General features: G+C 42.3%; 1 protein-coding gene across 5 annotated transcripts in view; it reads left to right on the top strand.

The window, feature by feature from the left end:
* Positions 1-26,030, top strand: part of Alk (Anaplastic lymphoma kinase) — a 730,031-nt gene that overhangs the window by 302,011 nt on the left and 401,990 nt on the right. For all 5 annotated transcript variants that reach the window (XM_067151542.2, XM_067151544.2, XM_067151543.2 and 2 more), the window contains exon 2: positions 19,231-19,435. In XM_067151542.2, the coding sequence (XP_067007643.2) occupies positions 19,231-19,435 (205 nt within the window). The remainder of the gene's footprint in view (positions 1-19,230; positions 19,436-26,030) is intronic.

The raw sequence follows: 26,030 nt of genomic DNA, 5'->3' as shown, positions 1-26,030 counted from the left end.
GTAGATGGTGGGTTGGAACACCACTGTCGGCAGCCCTGCAGACGGCTTTCCGTGGTTTCCCATTTTTACACCAGGAAAATGCTGGGGCTGTACCTTAATTAAGGCCACTGCCACTTCCTTCCCACTCCTAGCCATTTCTTATCCCATCGTCGCCATAAGACCTATCTGTGTCGATGCAACGTAAAGCAGAGTGTAAAAAGAATTAAAAATAATTTCTACTGTTATAACATAACGGGCCAGTCAAAATCTTAAATGCTACACGTGGTTGAAGATCTTGTGTTCTTATCCCCAAAATGCAGAAAGAGTAGGTTTCGGCGAGTAATGTTTTCAGTTGAGGAAGAAGCAGACGCTCACCGTTGCCTCGCGGGTGTCACATCCCGTAGGCCTAGCAGTGAGACGAGAGAGCGTCGCGTCGCGCAGTCTGCCTGCTCGAGCAGTCACATGTGTCCGCGGCATGGTCAAGAAACATACAGTGGGGGTCTCGAAATAGCTAGCGGGTCGTCTATTCGGGGACACTGCGTGTACCCAAACAGGTGCGTCCTAAATGACGTCACGACTTGACGCTATCAACTACTCGCACTTGGCACCGTCCCGCTTGGCACTCAGTTCCACCATCATGTGTCAAAACAGGCTATTGCACTCATAATCTTCAATCGCTCTTTTACTGAGCTATTTAGAGTTACTTACCGGACTGAGTGGCTCAGACGGCAGAGCGCTAGCCTTCTGAGCCTAACATGGAGGATTTGATCCCGGATCAGTCCGCTGGTATTTGGAGGTGCTGAAATACGCTAGCCTCGTGTTGGTACTGTTAACAACTCCTGCGTTACAAACTTTTGGCGTCTTAGTAAACCGTAGAAGTAGTCAGTGAGACGGTTCTAGAATTTTGTCTCTCAGGAATTGTTCACGTACCGGTAGATCTATCGACAATTTCATTGAACTGGAATCGAACTCACAAACTCAGGCTCAGAAAAAAACAGTTCTCTGTTATAGGCTCCAGCATTCTGTAAATTGTGAGTAAATATTTATGTGATGGTGTCATACTTTAATGTAACGCTCAATCCAATGTAAATATAGTATTAAGGCATCTGAATTATTTATGGTATGTGTGAATTTGTATATGAACGTGTTGTATTTACAATGATAATAGTAATTTATTTATTTATTTATTTATTTATTTATTTATTTAATTTATTTATTTATTTATTTATTTATTTTACTTGGAGCGATAGTTTCTTACGTCACGCGCAGTCACGAAAACCCAGAGGCACAGGCCCTTAATGCTGGTGGAGCCACTGCTAGTAGAGACGGCTCGTGCCACTGTACTCCGATCTTGAGATTTCTAGGAGCACATTCCTGATAACTAAAGCTTGCCCGCTGCATACACAGCTGATGTTTATTTCTCCAGCCCACTTACTCCTCCATTGTACACACCGTCCATCATTCTCCAGCACGCCACAGTCTTTCGTCTCCGGATATGTAGCTCATCCCAATATTATTTTGATTGCAGTTGAAGCATGTTGATCTTGGCAAGATTAAGTGAGGCGAAACGAAAACCTGATATTTCACTGTCAGTCCACGGTGCGGTGCAGACTAGGAGTACAGCACTCGAGAATAAAATAATTCTATGTTGCATCGAACCAGAAATTCGCTCCATGTCTACCTCAAATTGATAGTAAATGTCTGTTTTTTCTTATCGTTTATCATCCCTGTTCCTCCTACTTCTGCGTTCGTTTACCTTTTACTATATCGGATGGTTCATGTTTGTGGGTTACTGTAGTCACATCCTGGTTCGTGAACCATGGGCAACGGCTGAGTGGCCTAGTAAGTGGTCCTGAGAGTCGGGATACCAGTTGCTATGGAATGGGAGTGGGCATCTCGGACATATTCTGAGTCGTGGCCCTCCTTGTGCTCAGGCGGCTAGGACTATACAATTCAGCGGTGGTCCATAACCCGTTAGAGGAGGGATCCTCACTTGGACTATGTGCAAGTAGGGCAGCATCCTGCTTCATGAATTTACCGAGCTCAGAACACTTTAAGCAAGCCTCGGACCTATGGGAGTAACGGAGTCCCACTCCCATTTGACAGGCGAAGGACTCCTAGGAAACAACTTAGCGAACGAAATGGAATTCGATGGGGAACTATCAATATTAATGGGGCTTATGGAAGAAAGAAGGTAGAACTGGCTGAGTCAGCAAAGAGGATGCATCTGGATGTGCTAGGAGTAAGTGATATTCGGGTAAGGGGAGATAATGAGGAAGAGATAGGAGATTATAAAGTGTACTTGACGGGTGTTAGAAAGGGAAGGGCAGAGTCTGGGGTAGGGCTCTTTATCAGGAATACCATTGCACGCAACATAGTTTCTGTTAGGCACGTAAGTGAGCGAATGATGTGGGTAGATTTGTCAGTGGGAGGAATTAGGACAAGAATTGTGTCCGTGTATTCACCATGTGAGGGTGCAGATGAGGATGAAGTTGACAAGTTTTATGAAGCATTGAGTGACATCGTGGTCAGGGTCAACAGCAAGGATAGAATAGTGCTAATGGGCGATTTCGATGCGAGAGTTGGGAATAGAACTGAAGGATACGAAAGGGTGATTGGTAATCGTGGGGAAAATATGGAAGCTAATGGGAATGGGAAGTGTTTGCTGGACTTCTGTGCTAGTATGGGTTTAGCTGTTACAAATACATTCTTCAAGCATAAGGCTATTCACCGCTACACATGGGAGGCTAGGGGTACCAGATCCATAATAGACTATATCTTAACAGACTTTCAATTCAGGAAATGTGTTAGGAATGTACGAGTTTTTCGCGGATTTTTCGATGATACAGACCACTATCTGATCAGTAGTGAACTAAGTATCTCTAGGCCTAGGGTAGAGAAAGTGAAATCTGTCTGCAAACGAATAAGGGTAGAAAATCTCCAGGACGAGGAAATTAGACAGAAGTAGATGGATATGATTAGTGAGAAGTTTCGAAGAGTTGACAGTAAGCAGGTTCAGGATATAGAAAGTGAATGGGTGGCATACAGGGATGCTGTAGTAGAAACAGCAAGGGAATGCCTAGGAACAACTGTGTGTAAAGATGGGAAAAGGTGAACATCTTGGTGGAATGATGAAGTGAGAGCAGCCTGTAAACGTAAAAAGAAGGCTTATCAGAAATGGCTCCAAACAAGGGCCGAGGCAGACATGGATTTGTACGTAGATGAAAGAAACAGAGCGAAACAAATAGTTGTTGAATCCAAAAAGAAGTCATGGGAAGATTTTGGTAATAACCTGGAAAGGCTAAGTCAAGCAGCAGGAAAACCTTTCTGGACAGTAATAAAGAATCTTAGGAAGGGAGGGAAAAAGGAAATGAACAGTGTTTTGAGTAATTCAGGTGAACTCATAATAGATCCCAGGGAATCACTGGAGAGGTGGAGGGAATATTTAGAACATCTTCTCAATGTAAAAGGAAATCATCATGGAGGTGTTGCAAACAGCCAAGCTCATGGGGAGGAGGAAAATGATGTTGGTGAAATTATGCTTGAGGAAGTGGAAAGGATAGTAAATAAACTCCATTGTCATAAGGCAGCAGGAATAGATGAAATTAGATCTGAAATGGTGAAGTATAGTGGGAAGGCAGGGATGAAATGGCTTCATAGAGTAGTAAAATTAGCGTGGAGTGTTGGTAAGGTACCTTCAGATTGGACAAAAGCAGTAATTGCACCTATCTATAAGCAAGGGAACAGGAAGGATTGCAACAACTATCGAGGTATCTCATTGATCAGTATACCAGGCAAAGTATTCACTGCCATCTTGGAAGGGAGGGTGCGATCAGTCGTTGAGAGGAAGTTGGATGAAAACCAGTGTGGTTTCAGACCACAGGGAGGCTGTCAGGATCAGATTTTCAGTATGTGCCAGGTAATTGAAAAATGCTACGAGAGGAATAGGCAGTTGTGTTTATGTTTCGTAGATCTAGAGAAAGCATATGACAGGGTACCGAGGGAAAAGATGTTCGCCATACTGGGGGACTATGGAATTAAAGATAGATTATTAAAATCAATCAAAGCAATTTATGTTGACAATTGGGCTTCAGTGAGAATTGATGGTAGAATGAGTTCTTGGTTCAGGGTACTTACAGGAGTTAGACAAGGCTGTAATCTTTCACCTTTGTTGTTCGTAGTTTACATGGATCATCTTCTGAAAGGTATAAAATGGCAGGGAGGGATTCAGTTGGATGGAAATGTAGTAAGCAGTCTGGCCTATGCTGAGGACTTGGTCTTAATGGCAGACTGTGCCGAAAGCCTGCAGTCTAATATCTTGGAACTTGAAAATAGGTGCAATGAATATGGTATGAAAATTAGCCGCTCGAAGACTAAACTGATGTCAGTAGGTAAGAAATTCAACAGAATTGAATGTCAGATTGGTGATACAAAGCTATAACAGGTCGATAATTTCAAGTATTTAGGTTGTGTGTTCTCCCGGGTTGGTAATATAGTAAGTGAGATTGAATCAAGGTGTAGTAAAGCTAATACAGTGAGCTCGCAGTTGCGATCAGCAGTATTCTGTAAGAAGGAAGTCAGCTTCCAGACGAAACTATCTTTACATCGGTCTGTTTTCAGACAAACTTTGCTTTACGGGAGGACTCAAGATATCTTATTCATAAGTTAGAAGTAACAGATATGAAAGTAGCAAGAATGATTGCTGGTACAAACAGGTGGGAACAATGGCAGGAGGGTACTCGGAATGAGGAGATAAAGGCTAATTTAGGAATGAACTCGGTAGATGAAGCTGTACGCATAAATCGGCTTCGGTGGTGGGGTCATGTGAGGCGAATGGAGGAGGATAGGTTACCTAGGAGAATAATGGACTCTGTTATGGATGGTAAGAGAAGTAGAGGGAGACCAAGACGACGATGGTTAGACTCTGTTTCTAATGATTTAAAGATAAGAGGTATAGATGTAAATGAAGCCACAACACTAGTTGCAAATCGAGGATTGTGGCGACGTTTAGTAAATTCTCAGAGGCCTGTATACTGAACGCTGAAAGGCATAACAGTCTATAATGATAATGTATGTATGTATGTATGTATGTATGTATGTATGTATGTATATCTGGTTATTTTTCAATTTATGCCGTCGTTGCGCCTGCAAAAATCGTTACTTGATAATATATTTGCAGAAATACTGACTCACAGCACATATATTATGAAGAGCGAGAATTCCTTGTGACAATATTCGCACACCTTAAATGACAGAACCTTACCGGCCAAAGTTCTAAGCTAAAATATTTCCTTCCTTCCTTCCTTCCTTCCTTCCTTCCTTCCTTCCTTCCTTCCTTCCTTCCTTCCTTCCTATCTGTTTTTCTCTCTTTAATTCTGCCGGGATGAGTGATTCAAATGATAGCGCACATTTCGGCCAGATTTAAAATTCGTCCTCATTCGTCTACACTCCATAATTCGTTTTTGCCCCCTCACACTGTGTCCAATGCATTTTCTTCTAAATAATATTATATTAACTTTCTGTCCAAAATTATATATCCAATTTAACAACCTATTCTTTCAAAATAACTCTTAACAATATTTACTAATGTAACGCAGTTTTCACGTATATTCCTTACAAAAATTTAGGTGTAAAGCGAATTACGTGTTTAACTTTCATTCTCGTTAACATCCTCTTCTCCATGATACAATTTCAGTTTCAAACCTATAGCTCTCAAATACTTAATTATCTTGGGGTCAAAGAAGAAATTCAATAATTTAGGATGAGAAACATTCGCGTATTATTGGATGAAATGAAGTTGTTCAGAAGGTATTATACTACTACTGCTACTTTCTTTCTTTCTTTCTTTCTTAATCCGGTTACCCTCCAGGATTGGCTTTTCCCTCGGACTCGGAGAGGGATCCCATTTCTAGCACCTCTAGGGCAGTGTCCAGGAGAGTGATATTTTGGGTCGGGGTGATAAAACTGAACAGGGGAACCAATACCTCGCACAGGTGGCCTCACCGGCTGTGATGAATAGGGCCCTCGTGGGGGGGATGCGAAGATTGGAAGGGATAGCCAAGGAAGAGGGAAGGAAGCGGCCGTGGCCTTAAGCTTTTTTTTTTTTTTAGCTTTCGGTCTTGTGACCATGCAGCCACCATACTCATATACAAGAAAAACAATGAATGGGATACAAAAGATAAGCATATGATAAACCAATAAAACAGTCTCTAATGAAAGAGAAAACACTTATACTAAATAAACATTCAACACTTTCTGATGGACCCAGAAACGTTCATATGGTCAAAGTTGTTTCGCGGAGATACTCAACGAGAACTAAATACACTTCGTGCTTAAATGGGAATAGTGGCACTGTAAAACTGGTAGGGAGGGCTATTCGAAGTTCGTGTAGCCTTTTATACAGACGGGTTTGAGCAACTTAATGGTGTTTTCAAGCCAATATGTGGTTCAGATCTGCAACACTTGACGGATCACAATCACACATGGTAGAGTTCAACACACTGATTCAATATAAATGGATGTGGTAACAGCCGTGTCCCAAACGCATGCGGATGATGGAGGTAAGGTTGAAACCAGGGTTTTGTGGGAACGTCTGGGTGGATGATTGCATAATGTCGTCCTCTTTGAGTTTGTGAATTTGTCCACCACTTTCCGACTGATCGTTGACGTAGTGATGGAAGGAAGTCCATATAGGGAAGCTGGATTCCTTTAAATTGACCTTCAGTAATACTCAGTTTTTCAAGACGATCACCTCGTTCATTGTGTTGTATTCCTATCCATAACAAGTGTATCGTGATTCCAGCGTTTCTCGCACACTTTACCATATGTAGGATGGCATAAATATATATGGCGGTTTTTTATAGACCGACGTTGATATTCTAGTCACTGAAGAATGCTACGAGAATAGAAAAATTCTGAGTAATCCCATACTGTACAGCTGAACGTATGGCGATCATTTCTGCTGGTTTGATGGTTGCTGGTTCAGGTAGAGGACGAAGTAAGAGGGCAGAAATAGGCGTATCCTGTTCCAGTAGATGTCGTGAATCCATCGGTATAAATTTGTATGAAATCTGGCCGATTCATCTACCATACTGTTTATGGAAGGGCTTGAAATGACGAAGTCCGGCAAAGTGAAGACTTTCTTCGGAGAAAGGGATGATGCATACGCATGACAAAAGGCAGGTACAGAGTTGGTCTGCAGTGTAAATGGAAACAGATGCTGAAAATATCGATGGCTTCTAATTAGCAAAAGAATACGGTTTCAGCGATCCGTTTGGTGCGAAGAAGCCTATCCCGTTGCTGGGTTCTTGATGGAAGAGGGTGTGTTGTAATTGAAGCTCGACTTAGCAACAACATGTCGGAATGCATTTGTCAATGATGTGAGAGTCCCATTTCCGTAGTTTCTACCAAAAGAGTATTAGTTGGTGTATAATTCATGGTGCCGAGGCATACGCGGATGGCCCGATATTGTAATAAATCGAGTTTTCGTAATACATATTTTGATGCATTTACGAAGACCATATCGCCGTAATCAAGGACAGGACGTATTAGTGATCTATGCAGTAATAATAGAGTGGTAGGATCGGCTCCCCACCAGGTCCGAGTGAGATCCCGTAGAATATTTAACACTGAATAAACTTTAGTTGATATACACATAAAATGGCGATTCCACGTCAATCGGCTGTCGAGATATAATCCCAAAAGTTCGATGTACACACAGGGAAGGTGTACGGGCCAAGACGAATATCGGATTTTATATACGTTTGCGTTTTCTTGTGAATATTATCACTGAGGATTTGGTGGGTAGAAGTGTGAGGCGATTTCAAAGCTGGGAGATGAAGAATAGATGCAAATGTCATCAGCGTATTGGAGAATCATAATATTTGGAGTGAAGATGTGGTCCAGGTCTGCAGCATACAATACGTAAGGAGTGGACTTAAAATGGTGCCTTGGTGTAAGCCTCGTGTTGCAATTCGTAGTCCAAATAGTGTTGTCTTCTTGTCGGACGTAAGTGATGCGGTAGTGTAACAAGGTGTAAATTCTTCGAAGATAAATTTCAGGAAATACTACCAGTCAAAGTTTATTAATAAGGAACTGTGTAATGGCATTAAGTCCGTTCTATATCCATCGCAAATACGCACACTCTGTCCTCAGTACTCTTTGATTTCCGGAAACCGTATTGAGAAGGTGGCAAGGTATTGAAGTGTTCCACTCGCCATTCTATACGGAGTTTCAGAAGCCGTTCGAACGTTTCCGCTACACAGGACCATAACGTTATCGGACTATATGACGGCGCATCGTTCGAAACTTTACTCGTTTTGAGAACTGGAACTATTATCTGTATGAGCCTGTCCGTAGCAAATACACTTCTTGTCCAAAAATCCGAGAACAGTCGTAGAAGTATCTTCACGGCTTCAAGTGGTAAATGAAATATCATGGAGTAATGTATCGGATCACGACCTGGTGCAGTGTTTGATGAAGACTTTACTGTTGTTATGAATTCTTGAAATGTAAAAGGTTTCAGCAGAATATTCTGAGAGAATATAGAAGAGTCACGATTAGAGAACAGAGGCTCTGCAGGTTTCCTGTGAGAGGGGTGATAATGTCTGCAAATTCTTCAGTCCTGTTCCCAAGAGACTTGTGGTGAAATGGTTTCCCTTTGTGTTTGTTTTAATCAGGCACCAGGCATTGGACAAAGGAGTATCGTTATTTGTTTGCTCACAATATTGTCGCCAACTATTCCGTTTTTGTCGTTTAAGAAATCGCACTTCTGAGTCCATTTTTCGATATGCCAGAAAATAATTCCACGTTGATGATTGTTTATACACACGGAGTGCTTGTCTTCTTTTTGCAATCGGTCGGGAGCATTCCGGAGTCTACCACGGTGCTGGAAGTCTCTTTGAGTAAGCAGTTGTCCTTCGCTGCAGGATGACTGAAGCTGCAGCTGAATTAATGATGTGTATGAATGCGTCGTACTGAATTAATGGGTCACCAAACATTGTCACAGTATGAAGTTGTCCCTCTATGGAATTACGGTATTTTACTCTTCAGAAGTGGGATAGTACGTTATCGGTGAACTTGTTTTGATCATCGTTATTTCTATTTCACAATGAATATATCCCAATGGATATGGTAGAATTTTCCATTGAAAATCATTAGAGATCGACGCCGAACATAAAGTAAGATCTATAGCGGAAAGTCTGTGTTCTGGGGTGGATACTAACATTGGCAAGCCATCATTTAAAAGGAAATAATTATCGTCTTCAATAATGTTCATTATGGCGTACCCACAAGCGTCATTGAAAGCACAACCCCACGGAGGGTGGTGAGCATTAAAATCTTCGCAGAACAAGTAAGGGGGTTCCAGTTGTTGGAGAAGTAAATTCCAGTCATTCCTGTTAATCGTCATTCTTGGAGGACACTAGATGGATATTACTGTGACTGTTGAAGAGAGACGCGACATGCGATTGCTTGAAAACTCTCCATATTAGAATGAGCAATGTTAATATTAGCTTGAGGTAAAATTCTTAATGAGCAAAGAAACTCCTGCATATCCATCCCCACGATCGGAACATACTGTATTGTAGCCTCAGAAATACATCATTTGATCCGGGGTGGAACCAAGTTTCAGTGAGAGCAGCCGGCGATCTGAATTTCTTGAGTGTATAGTTTGTATTGTAAAGATTCCCGATTCACATTTGCATTAACAGATCGGGCATTCCAATGCAATATCTTACAGTGCATTTGAGTTGTTAAAAATGCCGGTAATCATTTGACGTATAGAAGCCGGATGTAAGGTTTGTGACGTAGGGGACTGCAGTTGGGTGATGATGACCATAATAATGTTAAAGATTTGTTCGATTAGTTATTCAGATGATCGCTCTATGGGGAAGGGGGATTATGCGATGTGGCTGCGCAGGGTACGGATTATATTGTATGGGTGTTACAGGTAAATGTTGAGGGATATAAGTACGTTCAAAAATAGTGATAGTTCGGTTGGCGAACGACTGCAGAAGACTGGCTGATAGAACGATTTGGAGGGTAGGATGGAGTAGGAAGATTGTTTCGAGGTGTATTTATGACTTTTTGATTCAACAGTTCATGTAAGTTAGAAGCATTAACCGGTGCTTGAACTGGGATTGTAAGATCAGAAACATCTGTTCCCTGAGTTGGGGTGACAGCACTTTCATTTCGTATTTGAGGGGTTACAGTTGGGAGTGGAGGAAAATCCTCCCTACTTCGCCAGTTGCAAACAGGGCTGGAAGCGATTGTTGCATAAGGCTTATTATTATACACGTTGAGCAGCTGGCTGAGTGATGTTGTTCAGTGTCGTCAGTCGTTTCATTTCAGCCCATTTCTTGTGCTCTGGACATCCTTTGTCTGTTGATAGATGTGCACCCTGACAGTATATACAGCACGGGCTGACTGATGCCGAACTTGCAGAAACATCGTGAGGCCCTGTACAGCGGCTGCAGCGTTGAACACTGCGGCACTGGAAGCTAGAATGGTTATAACGTAAACAACGGTGCCATTGGACAACAGGTAGCACATATGAGAGATAAGCACAGCGCGTTCCGTGGATGTAAACAGCTTCAGGCAAGCGCTACGAGCGAAATGTAACTAGGCAGACTGGAATTGGCCTAGTTTCCTTAGATGGGGTTTATTTTGTAAATCGCTTTACGCGTGTTACCGGGAATTCGTTGTAAATCTCACTTACGAGTTTCCCTTCGCTGAGAGAAATGTCAATTTTTATGAGACCTTGCCTATGAGTGTTATGGTGAGGTATGCAAGCTTCTAGATTATTTTGCTTGAAGTAGGAAGACTCAACTAAATGATTCGCCACTGTACCGGATAGTGTTTCGATGCGTAGACTATTTTCCCTACAGAGTTTATATTTACGATTTCCGGTTTGGGTACTATATCCTCATTAAATATCATTTTTCCGAGTGTCATAGGGTATAAATTACCAATTGTGCGGCCCACTCCTTCTATACAAGCATAAAAAGGTATATTGTCTGAGCTGTTATATCGGTTATCCTTACTGCGTGGGGGTGGCGGTTTCGAAGTTCTCGAAGAATCTACGTTAGAATTGCTCATTGCCAAGTCCGAACGATTGGTCGTTTCGAGAACACTACTCGATTCCATTATCATGTTGCCAACATTGTCACTATTATTATCAGTCATGTCAACGGAAATGTTTCGGTTGAAATTCAGAGGCACTAATGAAATCAGATATTAAATCGTTACCTGAATTTGTTGTAATAGTTGTGTTGCAGTATTCGTGGAACCTGTGATCTCCATTGATGGGGACTGATGGTCTGCGACGGGAGAACCGCCTCCTGCAGGTGGTAGTTGACACTGATGTGAAGTCTTGCGTATTAGGATGGTGTTGTAACATCGACGATTCCATGTTCACAATTGAGTCAGATGTTTTATGTGTAGAATGCTTCTCCTCTAGTCATTGGTGCGATTGGTTGGCCACAGGTTTGGTTAATGCATTTCATGTTACCAGCAACTGCGGCACATCATGGCTGGTATGAATAGCAAAGTAAATGAACTGCCCCAATGGCGGATATTTAGTAGCACAAGGAAAGAAAGTCACTGACACACAAGATGCACGGCCCACTATGACTCACAAGCGCTAGGTACAGTAGATACATATGAACACCGTGGCGAGCGAGGCAAGACGTGGCCTTAAGTTAGGTACCATCCCGACACTTGCCTGGAGAAGTGGGAAACCACGTAAAACCACTTCGAGAATGGCTGATGTGGGAATCGAACTCCCCTGTACACAGTTGACCTCCCGAGGCTGAGAGGCCGAGTGGACCCTGTTCCAGCCCTAGTAGTGCCATTGGGGCAGTTCATTTACTTTGCTATTCATACCAGCCATGATGTGCCGCAGTTGCTGGTAACATGAAATGCATTAATCAAACCTGTGGCCAACCAATCGCACCAATGACTAGAGAAGAAGCATTCTACACATAAAACATCTGACTCAATTGTGAACATGGAATCGTCGATGTTACAACACCATCCTAATACACAAGACTTCACATCAGTGTCAACTACCACCTGCAGGAGGCGGTTCTCCCGTCGCAGACCATCAGTCCCCATCACCCCTGGTGGCCCGGGTTCGATTCCCGACTCTGCCACAAAATTCAAAAAGTGGTACGAGGGCTGGAACGGGGTCCACTCAGCCTCGGGAGGTCAATTGATTAGAGAGGTTTTCCGTGGTTTCCCACTTCTCCTCCAGGCAAATGCCGGGATGTTACCTAACTTAAGGCCACGGCCTCTTCCTTCACTCTTCCTTGTCTACCCTTTCCAATCTTCCTACCCCTCCCTATAAGTTCTCTGTTCAGCATAGCAAGTTAGGCCGCCTGGGCGAGGTACTGGCCCTCCATCCCAGTTGTATCCCTCCGAGCAAACGTCTCCCGTGCCAGGACACTGCCCTTCAGGTGGTAGAGGTTGGATCCCTCTCTGAGTCGAGGGGAAATATCAACTCTGAAGGGTAAACGGGTTAAGAAAGAAAGAACTATGACTTAATTGACTTCTTTACGGTACAGTAAGTACTTTCTGCACTTTAAAAAAATGTTAGAAATGGACTCTGATTGGTTAAAAATCTGCTTCAGACTAATCTAAACACGGATAGTGCGAGTAATTGTGAAGCAGTGAACTTCAAACTTGTAGGCCTATTTTTTATTGTAGGCCTGTTGTTTCTCCATCTGATTGCAACACTATGGCTCCGTACCCACCCACACCAATTATGGCGACTCTGTATTTCCAGCTCAGGTAATCTACCGCCATTACCATCTTGACTGTTGTCTAGGTTAATCCATTTCCACCACATAAAATCACAGCAAATCATAAAGTTTTTATTACCTTCTTAGACCAGAACCGGAGGACCATGCGTACGTCGCTGGTAGCTTAGTGGACGGTTCACTGTTAGCAAATAACGTTAATTTTGATGTTTTATTACCACATGACTCCTATCTTTCGAAGCGGCTGAGTGGCTCAGACGGTTAAGGCGCTGGCCTTCTAACTCCAACTTGGAAGGTTCGATCCTGGCTCAGTCCGGTGGTATTTGAAGGTGCTCAAATACGACAGCCTCGTGTCGGTAGATTTACTGGTACGTAAAAGAACTCCTGCGGGACTAAATTTCGGCACCTCGGCGTCTCCGAAGACCGTAAAAGTAGATGGTGGGACGTAAAGCAAATAGCATTATTATTATTATTATTATTATTATTATTATTATTATTATTATTATTATTATTATTATTATTATCTTTCTTAGCAAACACAACAAAACAAGAAAACGCCGCTGCATAAGTCAAACGCGGATGATTTACGTGGCGACATGTCAAAATCATTTAAATATTTAATTTTGAAATAAATAAATTCACTATTGTATGATAGAAAAGGAGATCCGTGGCTCAGGTGGCAGCGCACTTGTTTCTCACCGCTGGATTCCGTGGTTCAAATCCCGGGTACTCCATGTGAGAATTGTGCTTGACAAAGCGGAGGGGGAGAGCTTCTTCTCCGGGTACTGTGGTTTTCCCTGTCATCTTTTATTCCAGCAACACTCTCCAATATCATTTCATTCCATCTGTCATTCATTAATCATTGACCCCGAGGAGTGCGACAGGCTTCGGTAGCTTTCACAATTCCTGTTGTTGTTGTTGTTGTTGTTGTTGTTGTTGTTGTTGTTGCTATTTTGCTTTACTTCGCACCGACACAGATAGGTCTTACGGCGACGATGGGAGAGGATAGGCCTAGGAATTGGAAGGAAGTGGCCGTGGCCTTAATTAAGGTACAGCTCCGGCATTTGCCTGGTGTGAAAATGGGAAACCACGGAAAACCTTCTTCAGGACCCCACTATCTCCCGGATGCAAGCTCACAGCCGCATGCCTCTATCCGCACGGCCAACTCGCTCAGTTAAGAAAGAAAGAAATAAAGAAAGTGAAACTCAAACAGTGCAGATATTGACCGAAAACTTTAGAATGAAATTAGTTACTCATTTCAACAGAGATAGATCATACTGAGCTGTGCAGTCACTCAAATAAATTTATCCTTTTTTAGTGAATACGTTTTAATCCGGAGGCATGTATGTACGGAAAGTTGACGTTACGAAAATCAGCCTGTATATCAGAGGTTGATTTTAACAAATTATAAGAGATACGTTTAATATTCTGGTATCACTACCTAGATACTTCATGGTCTCAGCTAAATCGTTCAATAAAAGTTTAGCGCGATGATCCAACCTCTCCCCGCGGAGCCCTAGTGCTTTCAGTACTGTACTCCATAATGCGCATTCAGTACACTTCGGAGCACCGTAGCGAGTGATCATTTCGACCGAATTAGAAGATTCTGTTCTGCTTTTGTTTGCAAGTAAACAGGCTAACAAATGTTAGTCACTCAGAGTTGCGAAGTACTACAGATTTGCCGTAGTTTCTACTATTTATTCTCATATAAAGACAAAGACAAAACGGGAGTGGTACTAATTATTACAGATTTCACAAAATCGAAATGATCTTTATAAATTCTCCATTTCTTCCGCAAACATGAAAAGTTGGAGACTCTTGTTTTTTTTTGTTTTGTTTTTTTGCTAGTCGCTTTACGTCGCACCGACACAGATAGGTCTTATGGCGACGATGGGACAGGGAAGGACTAGGAGTGGGAGGGAAGCGGCCGTGACCTTAATTGAGGTACAGCCCCAGCATTTGCCTGGTGTGAAAATGGGAAACCACGGAAAACCATCTTCAGGGCGGCCGACAGTGGGGTTCGAACCTACTATCTCCCGAATACTGGAAACCAGCCGCACTTAAGCGACTGCAGCTATCGAGCTCGGTGGAGACTCGGTTTTATAAATTAGTTCATGAAAAAGAAAATGACGGAATAGCGACATCTGCACCTTTAACAGCCAGTATAACATCTTTTAAATTCCCAGCATATCTGCTCGGTTTCTGTTTATGTGTGATGTAGGAATGAGTTGCCTGCGCTGATGATTAATTCCGTTCCATGCTTTTGCTGCAAATTAATGGCGTGTAGTACACGCATTTATTTCGGTGAAGATAAGAGTAGTCCGCCTCTGTGGTGTACTGGTTAGTGTGATTAGTTGCCACCCCCAGAGGCCCGGGTTCGATCACGGCTCTGCCATGAAATTTGAAAAGTGGTACGAGGGCTGGAACGGAGCCTACTCAGCCTCTGGAGGTCAACTGAATAGAGTTGGGTTCGATTCCCACCTCAGCCATCCTTGAATGGTTTTCCGTGGTTTCCCACTTCTTCAGCCAAATGCCGGGATAGTACCTAAGTGAAGGCCAAGTCCGCATCCTTCCCTCTTCCTTGTCTATCCCTTCCGATCTTGCCATCCCCCACAAGACCCCTGTTCAGCATAGCAGGCGAGGCACTGGTCCTCCTTCCCAGTGTTATCCCCTCGACCAAAATTCTCACGCTCAAGGACACTGCCCTTGAGGCAGTAGAGGTGGGATCCCTCGCTGAGTCCAAGGGGGAAAACCAAACCTGAAGGGTAAACGGATTAAGAAAGAAAGAAAGAAAGAAAAACGTTAAGGATAACGTAAATTAAGATAATAAGAAATAATGTAAACGTAAGAACAGTGAAGAGCCGAGAAATCGTGGAGAAAGACGATCTGCAGCTATTCAGTGTTAACGGCAACAGGACCATCGAAAATTTCGACGAAAGACACGTTCCGTGGAATATACAAATCTGATTTTTCAATTAAACATGGGAAATTAAAAAAAACATGAATGTGGATGCATCGAAGGTCAGTATAAGACGCTCTCGTTTTTTACGACGGAAAGTGACAGTAATAGTGTTATAAGGTCTGAATGTTTTTTCACATGTTATTTGGTTGAACACTAACTTCTCTTGTCTGCAGAAAACTATGCCACTACGGACAACCACCTTGACGGCTGGCATGTCTGGTGACGGAACACCAAAGGCAAGAATAGTATTTTTATTAAGTAACTATGAACGTTAAAAAATTTGCAACAACATTTTGGAAACTTCGATTTGACAGTCTAAATATAAATTCCGACCACTCATGTGAAGTTTCAATAGAAATCTCTCCTTGAGCTCGAGAGGATGGTATAACAACGGTTACCCTCGTCCCTTTGGAACAAAGTTTTGCGGGGTTGGAAATGTGAACATTTCTTTATTTATGTCCACTTCATAATGTAAATTCTGACCTATGATTTGTGTATCATTGAATAGAGGATATTACGCTCGACGTAACGGTACCATTGCGGTAATGAAATGAAATGTCGTATGGCTTTTAGTGCCGGGATATCCCAGGATGGGTTCGGCTCGCCAGGTGCAGGTCTTTCTATTTGACACCCGTAGGCGACCTGCGCGTCGTAATGAGGATGAAATGATGAAGACAACACATACACCCAGCCCCCGTGCCATTGGAATTAACCAATTAAGGTTAAAATCCCCGACTCGGCCGGGAATCGAACCCGGGACCCTCTGAACCGAAGGCCAGTACGCTGACCGTTCAGCCAACGAGTCGGACACCATTGCAGTAGACAGAACAATTAGGGCAAAAGTGACTTGCTGCACGAAAATTTTAAAATAACCGTATGTATTCAAACATATGTTGTTGTTGTTTGAGTCATCAGTCCATAGACTGGGTTGATGCAGCTCTCCATGCCACCCTATCCTGTGCTAACCTTTTCATTTCTACGTAACTACTGCATCCTACATCTGCTCTAATCTGCTTGTCATATTCATATCTTGGTCTACACCTACCGTTCTTACCCCCTACACTTCCTTCAAAAACCAACTGAACAAGTCCTGGGTGTCTTAAGATGTGTCCTATCAAACATATACTCGGGCTATATAATTAGCCATCCTTAATACTAAATGACCAGTCAGATAAGTCAGTTCACAATAAATGACAGCTAAAGAAAATCAGTTAATCGGATGATATTAATTTCATTTTTTACCTTTGGGCCAAAGGGACCTTGATTCGAATACACAGGGTTAATTTTAATTTATGAAGAATCCGGTCGGAATGCAGACGAAGCTTGCAGCCCGTATGCGCAGGAGTTTCCAAATAGCCGCCTGCATGCTATACACGTATTCGTTGGACATAGTTGAAATTAAGAGCTAATGAATCGCTCAAGGCACATACAGAAACTTTATGGCAAAGTGGAATGTCCGTTCGTGTATAAATTAATCAGTCATTTTACTTGATTTACTGCATCTTTGTGGCGAATTTACACATGCCCACTGTTATAGAACGTGTATAGTAAAATGACTCCCATTTGTATCACATCCGAAATAACTTTTTAATTTTATAAGTTCATTGTAGAACATGTCAGGCTTTCAGCCCAAATACATGTTCCCGTTACGAAGAGAAAAAAAAAGTATGAACTAAATCTACCATGTGTACGCAAAATAAAAATAAACGAAGTCTACAATTTGGACGCTCACATGGGCGGAAAACCGGACCACAAGCAAGCGCCACTCTTAAAACATAAAAATAAACTAAATCTAATATTATCATTTAGATTTTCCCGTCCTGTGTAACTATTCATTAGGTATATTTTGGGCTTATGCCGTGTAATTAATTGTAAACACACTCTACGCGTTTCGAAAGAAACCCTGCCTTTCTTCATCAGGAGACAACAGAGAAATGAAACGACGTATGAAAGGTTGCTAGGAGAAAGCAACAAGGAACTTGAAATGGTGCCCTAAGATGTAAAAGGGACGCCATTTTAGCCCCATGCTAGAGACAACGAATGGCAACAGTAAAGCATTACTCTCTAATGGTTCTGATAATACGTAGCCATGATTCACTGAGGTTGTAACCTGTATCGCGGTGGAAATTATCTGGGTGTTTACGTATTTCAACCGCCTCCCTGATAATTCTTGGGCGATATTGCTTTATACGGGCGAGAACATCCACTTCTTGGCATGATCAGCAACAGCTGATTTATCAGGTTGGTTGAGTCTGATACATCCGGTATGTTCTTTGATGCGAGTACACACCGTTCTCGAAGTCTGCCCAATATAAACCTTGCCACAAGTACAGGGAACTCTGTAGATACAAGGTTGTTGCAATTTAGGCAAACTATCCTTAGTTGGTCGCAGGAGTTGCCTAATCTTAATTGATGTTCCAAAAACAGTTCTTACATGGTGCCTACGTAAGAATTTAGCAATACGGTCTGTCGTGTTATGTATGCAACGTAGGTAAGCAGTTCCTTTTTACACCTTTTTCCTTAACAGACGTCCTATTATATGTCGATTTCAGAACCCTTGATATCAAAGCTGGCGACGATTGGATAGGAAAGGCTTGGGAATAGGAAGGAAGCGGCCGTGGCCTTAATTAAGGTACAGCCCCAACATTTGCCCAGTGTGAAAATGGGAAACCACGGAAAACCATCTTCAGAGCTGCCGACAGTGGGGCTCGAACCCACTGTCTCCCTGATGCAAGCTCACAGCTGCGCGCTCCTAAGCGCACGGCCAACTCGCCAGGTGGTGAGGTTTGTTTGAATAGTAGTTACCCTCAGACTCATGACATTATTTTCGTATATTTTACATAAACCCAGCTAGCACAGAATTTTCTTCTTCTTAACTTTGCTCAAGTGCACTGCTCTCTGAGCGCAAGAAGACGGGTTCGATCATGGCTTTGCTCGAAGTTGCTCAAATACGCCAGCCGGTTAATTCACCAACATCGCGTAAAAGAACTACTGCGAATAATATATATATATATATAAGCAATACGGTCTGTCGTGTTATGTATGCAACGTAGGTATGCAACGTATATATATATATCCGCTACCTTAGCATCTCCTAAAACTACGAACATTATTATTTTTCATCGCTACGGCTCGGATTTCTGTGATTGGTCATATTTTTTTCCTGCTCTTTTCTTACAAACTTAAATTTCACACATATCTATTCCTGAACACGATGATTCATTATTTCCCTAGTACGCCTCTTCAGTGATGCCTAGGCCATCTACGACAGCTAATGGTGGAACTGTTGAGGATGCAACTTCGGGTTGAGAACTGAACACACACAACAGAAGACGTTAAACAATTACATATTTTCACTGACCAATAAGAAAGGCCGAAAGAGCTTTCATGATTTTAACATTTGCAATCAATAAAATATTATAGTTTCCTTCAGATAACTGACATTTGATAGGAAACAGCAATGATATTAGATGCTCACTGACACTTATGTAAACTTATGTTTTAATGCACTATGTTGCTGTTATGTTCCAGGTCATTTTCTACTCTTACACGGAAGTCCGGAGATGCGGGAATGGCATGTACGGAGCCCCAAGTATGTGGGTGCCGGAGAACAGTGTCGGATCAGCGTGGCGCTGCATATGGCCTACATGATAGGGGGCAACTTCAAGGTGGTGGTCGAGACGGTGGATCACACGTCCTGGGTGGCTGCAGAGATCCCCGGCAACGACCACCGAACGTAAGTCGAACAGAATAATATTAGATGTAGTTTTTGCTTTCGACTGAGAACATTAAATACATGTACATTCAGGTTACTCAATCATAAAAATACCAGTAATACGCCCCAGTGCGCCATTGGGCTCGTCAGTTGGAATAGCGGACTTCTCTAAATATTGACTGCAAGCCACGCTGTGATGAGCTCTTCTGTCTTGGAGAGGTTTGGTATTCCAAATAACAAATCCAATGTAATATTAAGGCGAAACACTGGTATTTTTACGATAGCGTAACATGAATTTATTTAATGTTAGATGTATATATGGCTACCCTTAATCCCGTTTCAGAATACGGGGTCGAGGATGAGATGAGGTGTTAATTATATGGCAGGATTTTACGTCGCCAACATCAGTTGAGAAGCTGATAAAGATGAAATGAATGATAGTGAATGAAACTGGGTAAGAAAGTGCAAATAATCTGCTGAGGCGTATGAATAGGAACTCTCCCGGCATTTGTCGGAAGTGAAAATGGGACTGGGTGATTTGGCCATGTGGTTAGGGCCACGCAGCTGTGAACTTGCATCCGGGAGATAGTGGGTTTGAACCCCACTGTCGATAACTCTGAAAATGGTTTTCAGTGGTTTCCCATTTTGATACCTTAAGGTCACGGCCGCTTCCTTCCCACTCCTAGGGATTTCCTATCCCATCGTCGCCATAAGGTCTCTCTGTGTCTGTGCGACGTAAAGCAAACTGTAAAAAAAGTATGAGAATCCACAGAAAAAAACTCTTCAGGACAGCTGACGGTGGGTTCGAATCCACCCGTCTCCGGGACGCAGCGCTTGGCTCCATAGCCATAGCGCATTAATACGATCGGCCAATCCACACGGTTTTTTAAATATTGAAATGTAGTTAGTATATCTTGTTTTGACCCGACTTACTTTTCTTAATTTTTTTCTTTTGCCACTAACTAGGTCATCTTAGAATTACTCGGAATCTGGTTGATCCGAATTGATGTCCGGCATTTAAATCCTATATAACCAATGATTTTTCTACATTTAAGTTTAAATATATGTAGCCTGATCTCAAAGAAGTTGTACCGTCAATATTCTCAAAGACTGAAAAGCTGAGCGAAGCAGAAAGGAAGATATAACTAATCTAACCCAGTCATTTTGCTAGAGTAGAACACAGCCGGGAAGGCGGTTTGAAGAGGGGTGCGCAGTAACATTCGCGCGCTTTGTAGTATGACGTGTTTTCCGCTGAGCCAATAGAATCATTTCAGTAAGAGGTACCTGTTTGTGCAGGTCACGAGTGAATGTTTCGATTTTTATTTGTGAATATCATAGTCAACAAATTTAGGGAATTGTTTGCGTGTATACGAAGGATCCAGCAAGAGCAAAAAGACAAGTATTGCATCGACAGGCGAGGGAAATAATATTTAGAGCGTATTTGTGTTTTGTAAGCAGCAGGCGTTCAGAGGCGGGGAAGGTGAGGAACGCGATGTTGCCACGCCTCAGAAAGAAGACAGCACTCGCGTGTGGTATCGGCCTGCGAAGCGTAAAGAGGATAAAACAAGCTACGGAAATCGATGCCAAATTGGCATCACCGCACCTCATACTTCTGTCTCTCTCTGCGCAGTCGAAGATAGGAAACCGCCTTCCCGGCTGCGTTCTACTCTAGTGGTTAAACGTCGCACTAACACTTCGAAGACTGTAGACAGGCTTTTGGGCTTTTGCCATGTCAAAAGAAAAGGTGAAAATCTGTGCGTTTCACAGAGAAATTTGTTCCGCGTCTTCAGAAGAAAATCTCGTCTGTTCACGAGCAAGACTTCTTTAAGAATGAAAGTTTGAATTTAAGAATATCAGGAAATCGTTGAAATCACGTACGGGGCTGGAGGAGAGGGAGAGAGAAAACTGATTAACATTTTTCTTCATTGTAGAAACACGGAGCTTTGATTTCACTCTGTTCCGACGTTGACGACCGATAATATTCGACATTTCCTTTGAACACAGTCCACCTGATTTCAATTATACTCCTCCAGCCAACAATTTTTGTTCAGATCTGGACTTATTTCTAGTCAAATCAGCATTAATTTTAATCACAGAAATACTGAAGAATGGCAAATATTTTTAACAAAATTGAGTTTTTATTGTATACTGTTAATTTTTTATCTCCTATTAGTCTTTGCTCGTGTACTGCTGTTTTTATGTGTCTTATTTATTGTATATCAAGCTGAAGATGACCTTAACACAGGTCGAAGCATGTTCTTTGGTATAATGTTTAGTCAGACCATTTCATTTAAGTGATAATATTTTATTGTATTGAACAGGTGGACAGTATATACGTACATTCTTACTAAGAATTGTTAAATATAAGGGTCTATAATAACATTTAAAAGCCACATTGACTAGGTACTTTATTTTTACAATAGCTGTCATGTGGTACGTATTTTACGTGAATACTTGCGGCCGTAAACCTGACACAGCCACGTTCGACTTTTTAAACAGAAAAGTCACATCCCAGTCAATCGGATTCCAAGTAAAACTGGAGATCCCTTAGCAATGATAACACTGTTATCAGTCACGTAAAACTGCAAGTCTGGTTTTGCTTCCTCATGTAGAGGAAGGAGTGGAAAAAGTATAAAATGGTAACTTCTCTGGGTACTATGTGCTTGAGAGCGATCACCTCTTTGCCAATCTGGCACTGATTTCTACTGAACCAATGATCGCTCGTGGTTTATTCAAATGGGTGTGCAACATTTCCTTCTTTCATACTCACGCTCTCTCTCTCTCTCTCTCTCTCTCTCTCTCTCTCTCTCTCTCTCTCTCTCTCTCTCTCTCCCTCTCTCTGTCTCTCGCATACACAAATCCGCACATAAATGGGTAGCAGACCTACCCTTCAGCCGTTGGCACTTCGATATCTCCACCTAACTGTTTACCGCGTCCGGCTCCATGGCTAAATGGTTAGCCTGCTGGCCTTTGGCCACAGGGGTCCCAGATTCGATTCCCTTCCCGGTAGGGTCGGAGATTTTAACCATCATTGGTTAATTTCGCTGGCACGAGGACTGGGTGTATGAGTCGTCTTCATTATCATTTCATCTTCATCACGACGCCCAGGTCGCCTACGGAAGTCAAATCAAAAGACCTGCACCTGGCGAGCCGAACTTGTCCTCGAACACTCCGGGCACTAAAAGCCATCCGCCGTTTCATTTCACTGTTTACCGCAGACCAGGTCGCGTGAACTCAGTGAAACAACTTCGGAGCTAGTTTGCTCCTCGCTGTTGAGGAACGAAAGCAACTGAGCGAGCATGGAGGGGAAGTGCATGATGTAATACGTATTGAAAGCCAACGGAGGTCCACGTTATTCTCACATCACACGACGTTCAAGCCTATATGTTCTTTCAATAAATGCGCGTTTCCCAAAACGTTAGTTACTTAATCGTGAAAATTTATTTATTCAAGGCATATTGTTCACTGCTGTGTTTTTCCTATGTCGATGAATAATTTTTTACCCCGTTATACTCTATAATATGTGCCTTGCTCGTTTCGCAAGAGCCATGCTTCATTAATAATAATAATAATAATAATAATAATAATAATAATAATAATAATAATAATAATAATAATGTTAATCTGACACTAAAATGTTCTTGCTATGAGAAACAGAATAATTCAGAATAATTGTTGTTGTTGTTGTTGTTGTTGTTGTTGTTGTTGTTGTTGTTGCTCATATTGGTAGCATTATCTCCGTGGGGTTACTGCGAGTATCGCTACGGTATGCAACCCGCCTGTCCGCAGCTCTCTTCTCATGCGGCAGCCAGCCGTCCCGAGCGGAGCAAGTAACACCTGCTCCGTACAGTGACTCTATATATGTACAGTAAGGGCGAAGTTCAGTAGAGCCGCCATGTTTTAGCCAAGTACTCAATCAGCTGATAGATGAAGGATAATGATATTATTATTTTCAATAAAGAATAGACTAGTTAAATGTTTTAAGGTGTTACTAATTTTTCTTATGCTGTGTGTATATAGGCCTATCAGTATTTGTTATATTCAGTCTGACCACCTGATGTAAGACTTCAAAGTTTAGATTTATACGTGGTATAGGCCTACAAGTCACAATTATTGAAGAGGTTAGAAATTCTGTGTAGGTGGCTGGCCCTATAATAACATTTATATTATAATACATGTGGTATAAAATAGTACAATCATTGTCTTGAATAATAAGTGTGATGACTGTAAAGTTAGCCTACATTTAAATGAAAAAAATAGCATTACGACATTCCAGGTTACATGGTTTTACATATCAGAATATACAACGCAGTATCATCAAACTACACATAGAAACGTATTCTTATATGACTTATCGGTATGTATATAATCTTAACACACGCAGAAGATAGAAAGCAATACGATTAGTTAACCGATGACCGGCGAGTTATCCGTGCGGTTAGAGGCGTGCGGCTGTGAGCTTGCATCTGGGAGATAGTGGGTTTGAATCACACTGTCGGTAGCCATGAAGATGGTTTTCCGTGGTTTCCCATTTTCACACTAGGCAAATGCTGGGGCTATACCTTAATTAAGGCCACGGCAGCTTCCTTCCAACTCCTAAGCCTTTCCTATCCCATCGTCGCCATAAGATCTATCTGTGTCGGTGCGACGCAAAACCACTAGCAAAAAAATAAGTTAACCGATAGGTAGACAAAATTGTATTACCTAGCTCCATATTTATGTTAATATGATATAAGTTAACATAATATACTGTACCACTTTACTCGTGGCACTAATAGAAATAATAACGAAAACCTGCTATTCTTTAGTGGTGAAAAAACCAACTGCCATGGTCCCCGGGTTGTTGTGTATAGTGCTCCTTTAATGACGGCTACGGTTTGAACCCCGCAGTGAGGAAATAAATATCACTATTACTATACAATAGGTCTATAGTTTTAGAAAATATTACTTGTAGCTCGGTGAAAACAAGCAGTTATTCTGGTCCTGTAGAATATGTATTCAGGACTCAATTACCGATCACCCGCGATTCGATCCCCGTGATGTCCGACTAATTCTGTGCCGTGCTTCGGTTAGTACTGGTAGATATCCGCTGTATTTTAAAAATTATATTTGCTACTATCGGTTTTGCTAATAAATTGTTATGATCGGGAATCGAACCCGAGATATTCTGAACCGAAGTGCAGTACACTGACCATTCAGCCACGGAGTCGGACTATTGTTGTTATCATTCTGCTGTATCTTCTTCTTTTTCTACCGTTCTTCCTACAACTTTGGGCTTGTGGGTGGGAACTGCGTCACACATGTGGATTTTGTCCTGTTTAACGGCCGGATGCCCTCTCTGACGCCAATCCAATATGGAGGGATGTAATCACTATTGTGTGTTTCTGTGGTGATTTGTAGTGCGGTATATTGCTGAATATGAAGAAGGGAGTGTCAGGACAAACACAAGCACCCAATCCCCAAGCCAGAGCTATTAAAATAACCTAGCCGGTCGGGGATCGAACCCGGGACACTCTGAACCGAAGGGCAGTGCACTAACCATTCAGCCACGGAGTCGGACTGTTATTGTTATCAATATAATGTATGGGAAAACTCAGCTTTGATGCTAGGTGGCACTTATAACCACGTCCTTTAAGAGTGGTGGTGGTGGTGGTGATTATTGTTTTAAGAGGAAGTACAACTAGGCAACCATCCTCTATATAACATTAATCAGAGGGAAAAAAGGAAGGGGCCCGACACTTCGAAAAATGAAGGTATCGGCCAAAGGAAGACAAGGGCCGCGAAGGGCATGAAAATGAAAGACTCCCTAGCCCTCGCAGACCTAATAGCGTCGGGGTCGGAAAAGAACAAGAGTTGACCAAGGGAGGTCGGATAGGATAGATGAAAGTGAGGAGCCTGGCACAAGTAAGTGGAAGCAATGCCAGGACTCAGCTGAGGGCCCCGTGATCGCCAACCCACGCTCCAAAGTTCAGAGCCCCTGGGCCCCTTTTAATCGCCTCTTACGACAGGCAGGGGATACCGTGGGTGTTATTCTACCGCCCCCACCCACAGGGGGACGTCCTTTAAGAGATGAATAAACGTTTGAATTCGAGAATATATCAATTATAATATCTCATACAATGGCGGCTCGTGACAAGATTTTTAGGGTGTTCACAACATTTTTGTTCATGTCTCAAATCAGCAAAAAAGTAACATAGGTACAAAAATAATTTCCCTAACAGTTCCTTGTACGGTTCCTTCTTCACAAATAATTTGGTAGAACCCCTATAACCGTGGATAAATTTTATACGAGACTAATTTGTTAGTGTAGAACTAAAGTAAAATGCACAATAACTTTATTACACTGCGAATATTGAAGGATGCGAGCACTATTCTTGGTTTTTAAATAGCACGAACTTCACCTGGGTGTTAGTGTAGAACCAAACAAAACCCCATGGCCTACCAAGCGAGTGCTGCTCAGCCCGCTGGTCTGCAGATTACGAAGTGTCGTGCGATTAGCACGACGAATCGTCTGGGCCGTTATTCTTGGCTTTTGACCGCCATGTCACCGTCAGATAGCTCCTCAATTGTAGTGGACCTCTAACCAGCCCTCAGATCCAGGTTAAAATCCCTGACC

This window comes from Anabrus simplex, chromosome 7 (genome assembly GCF_040414725.1).
Source record: "Anabrus simplex isolate iqAnaSimp1 chromosome 7, ASM4041472v1, whole genome shotgun sequence".
NCBI classification, from domain to species: Eukaryota; Metazoa; Arthropoda; class Insecta; order Orthoptera; family Tettigoniidae; genus Anabrus; species Anabrus simplex.
This window is presented reverse-complemented; position numbering and strand designations above follow the sequence as displayed.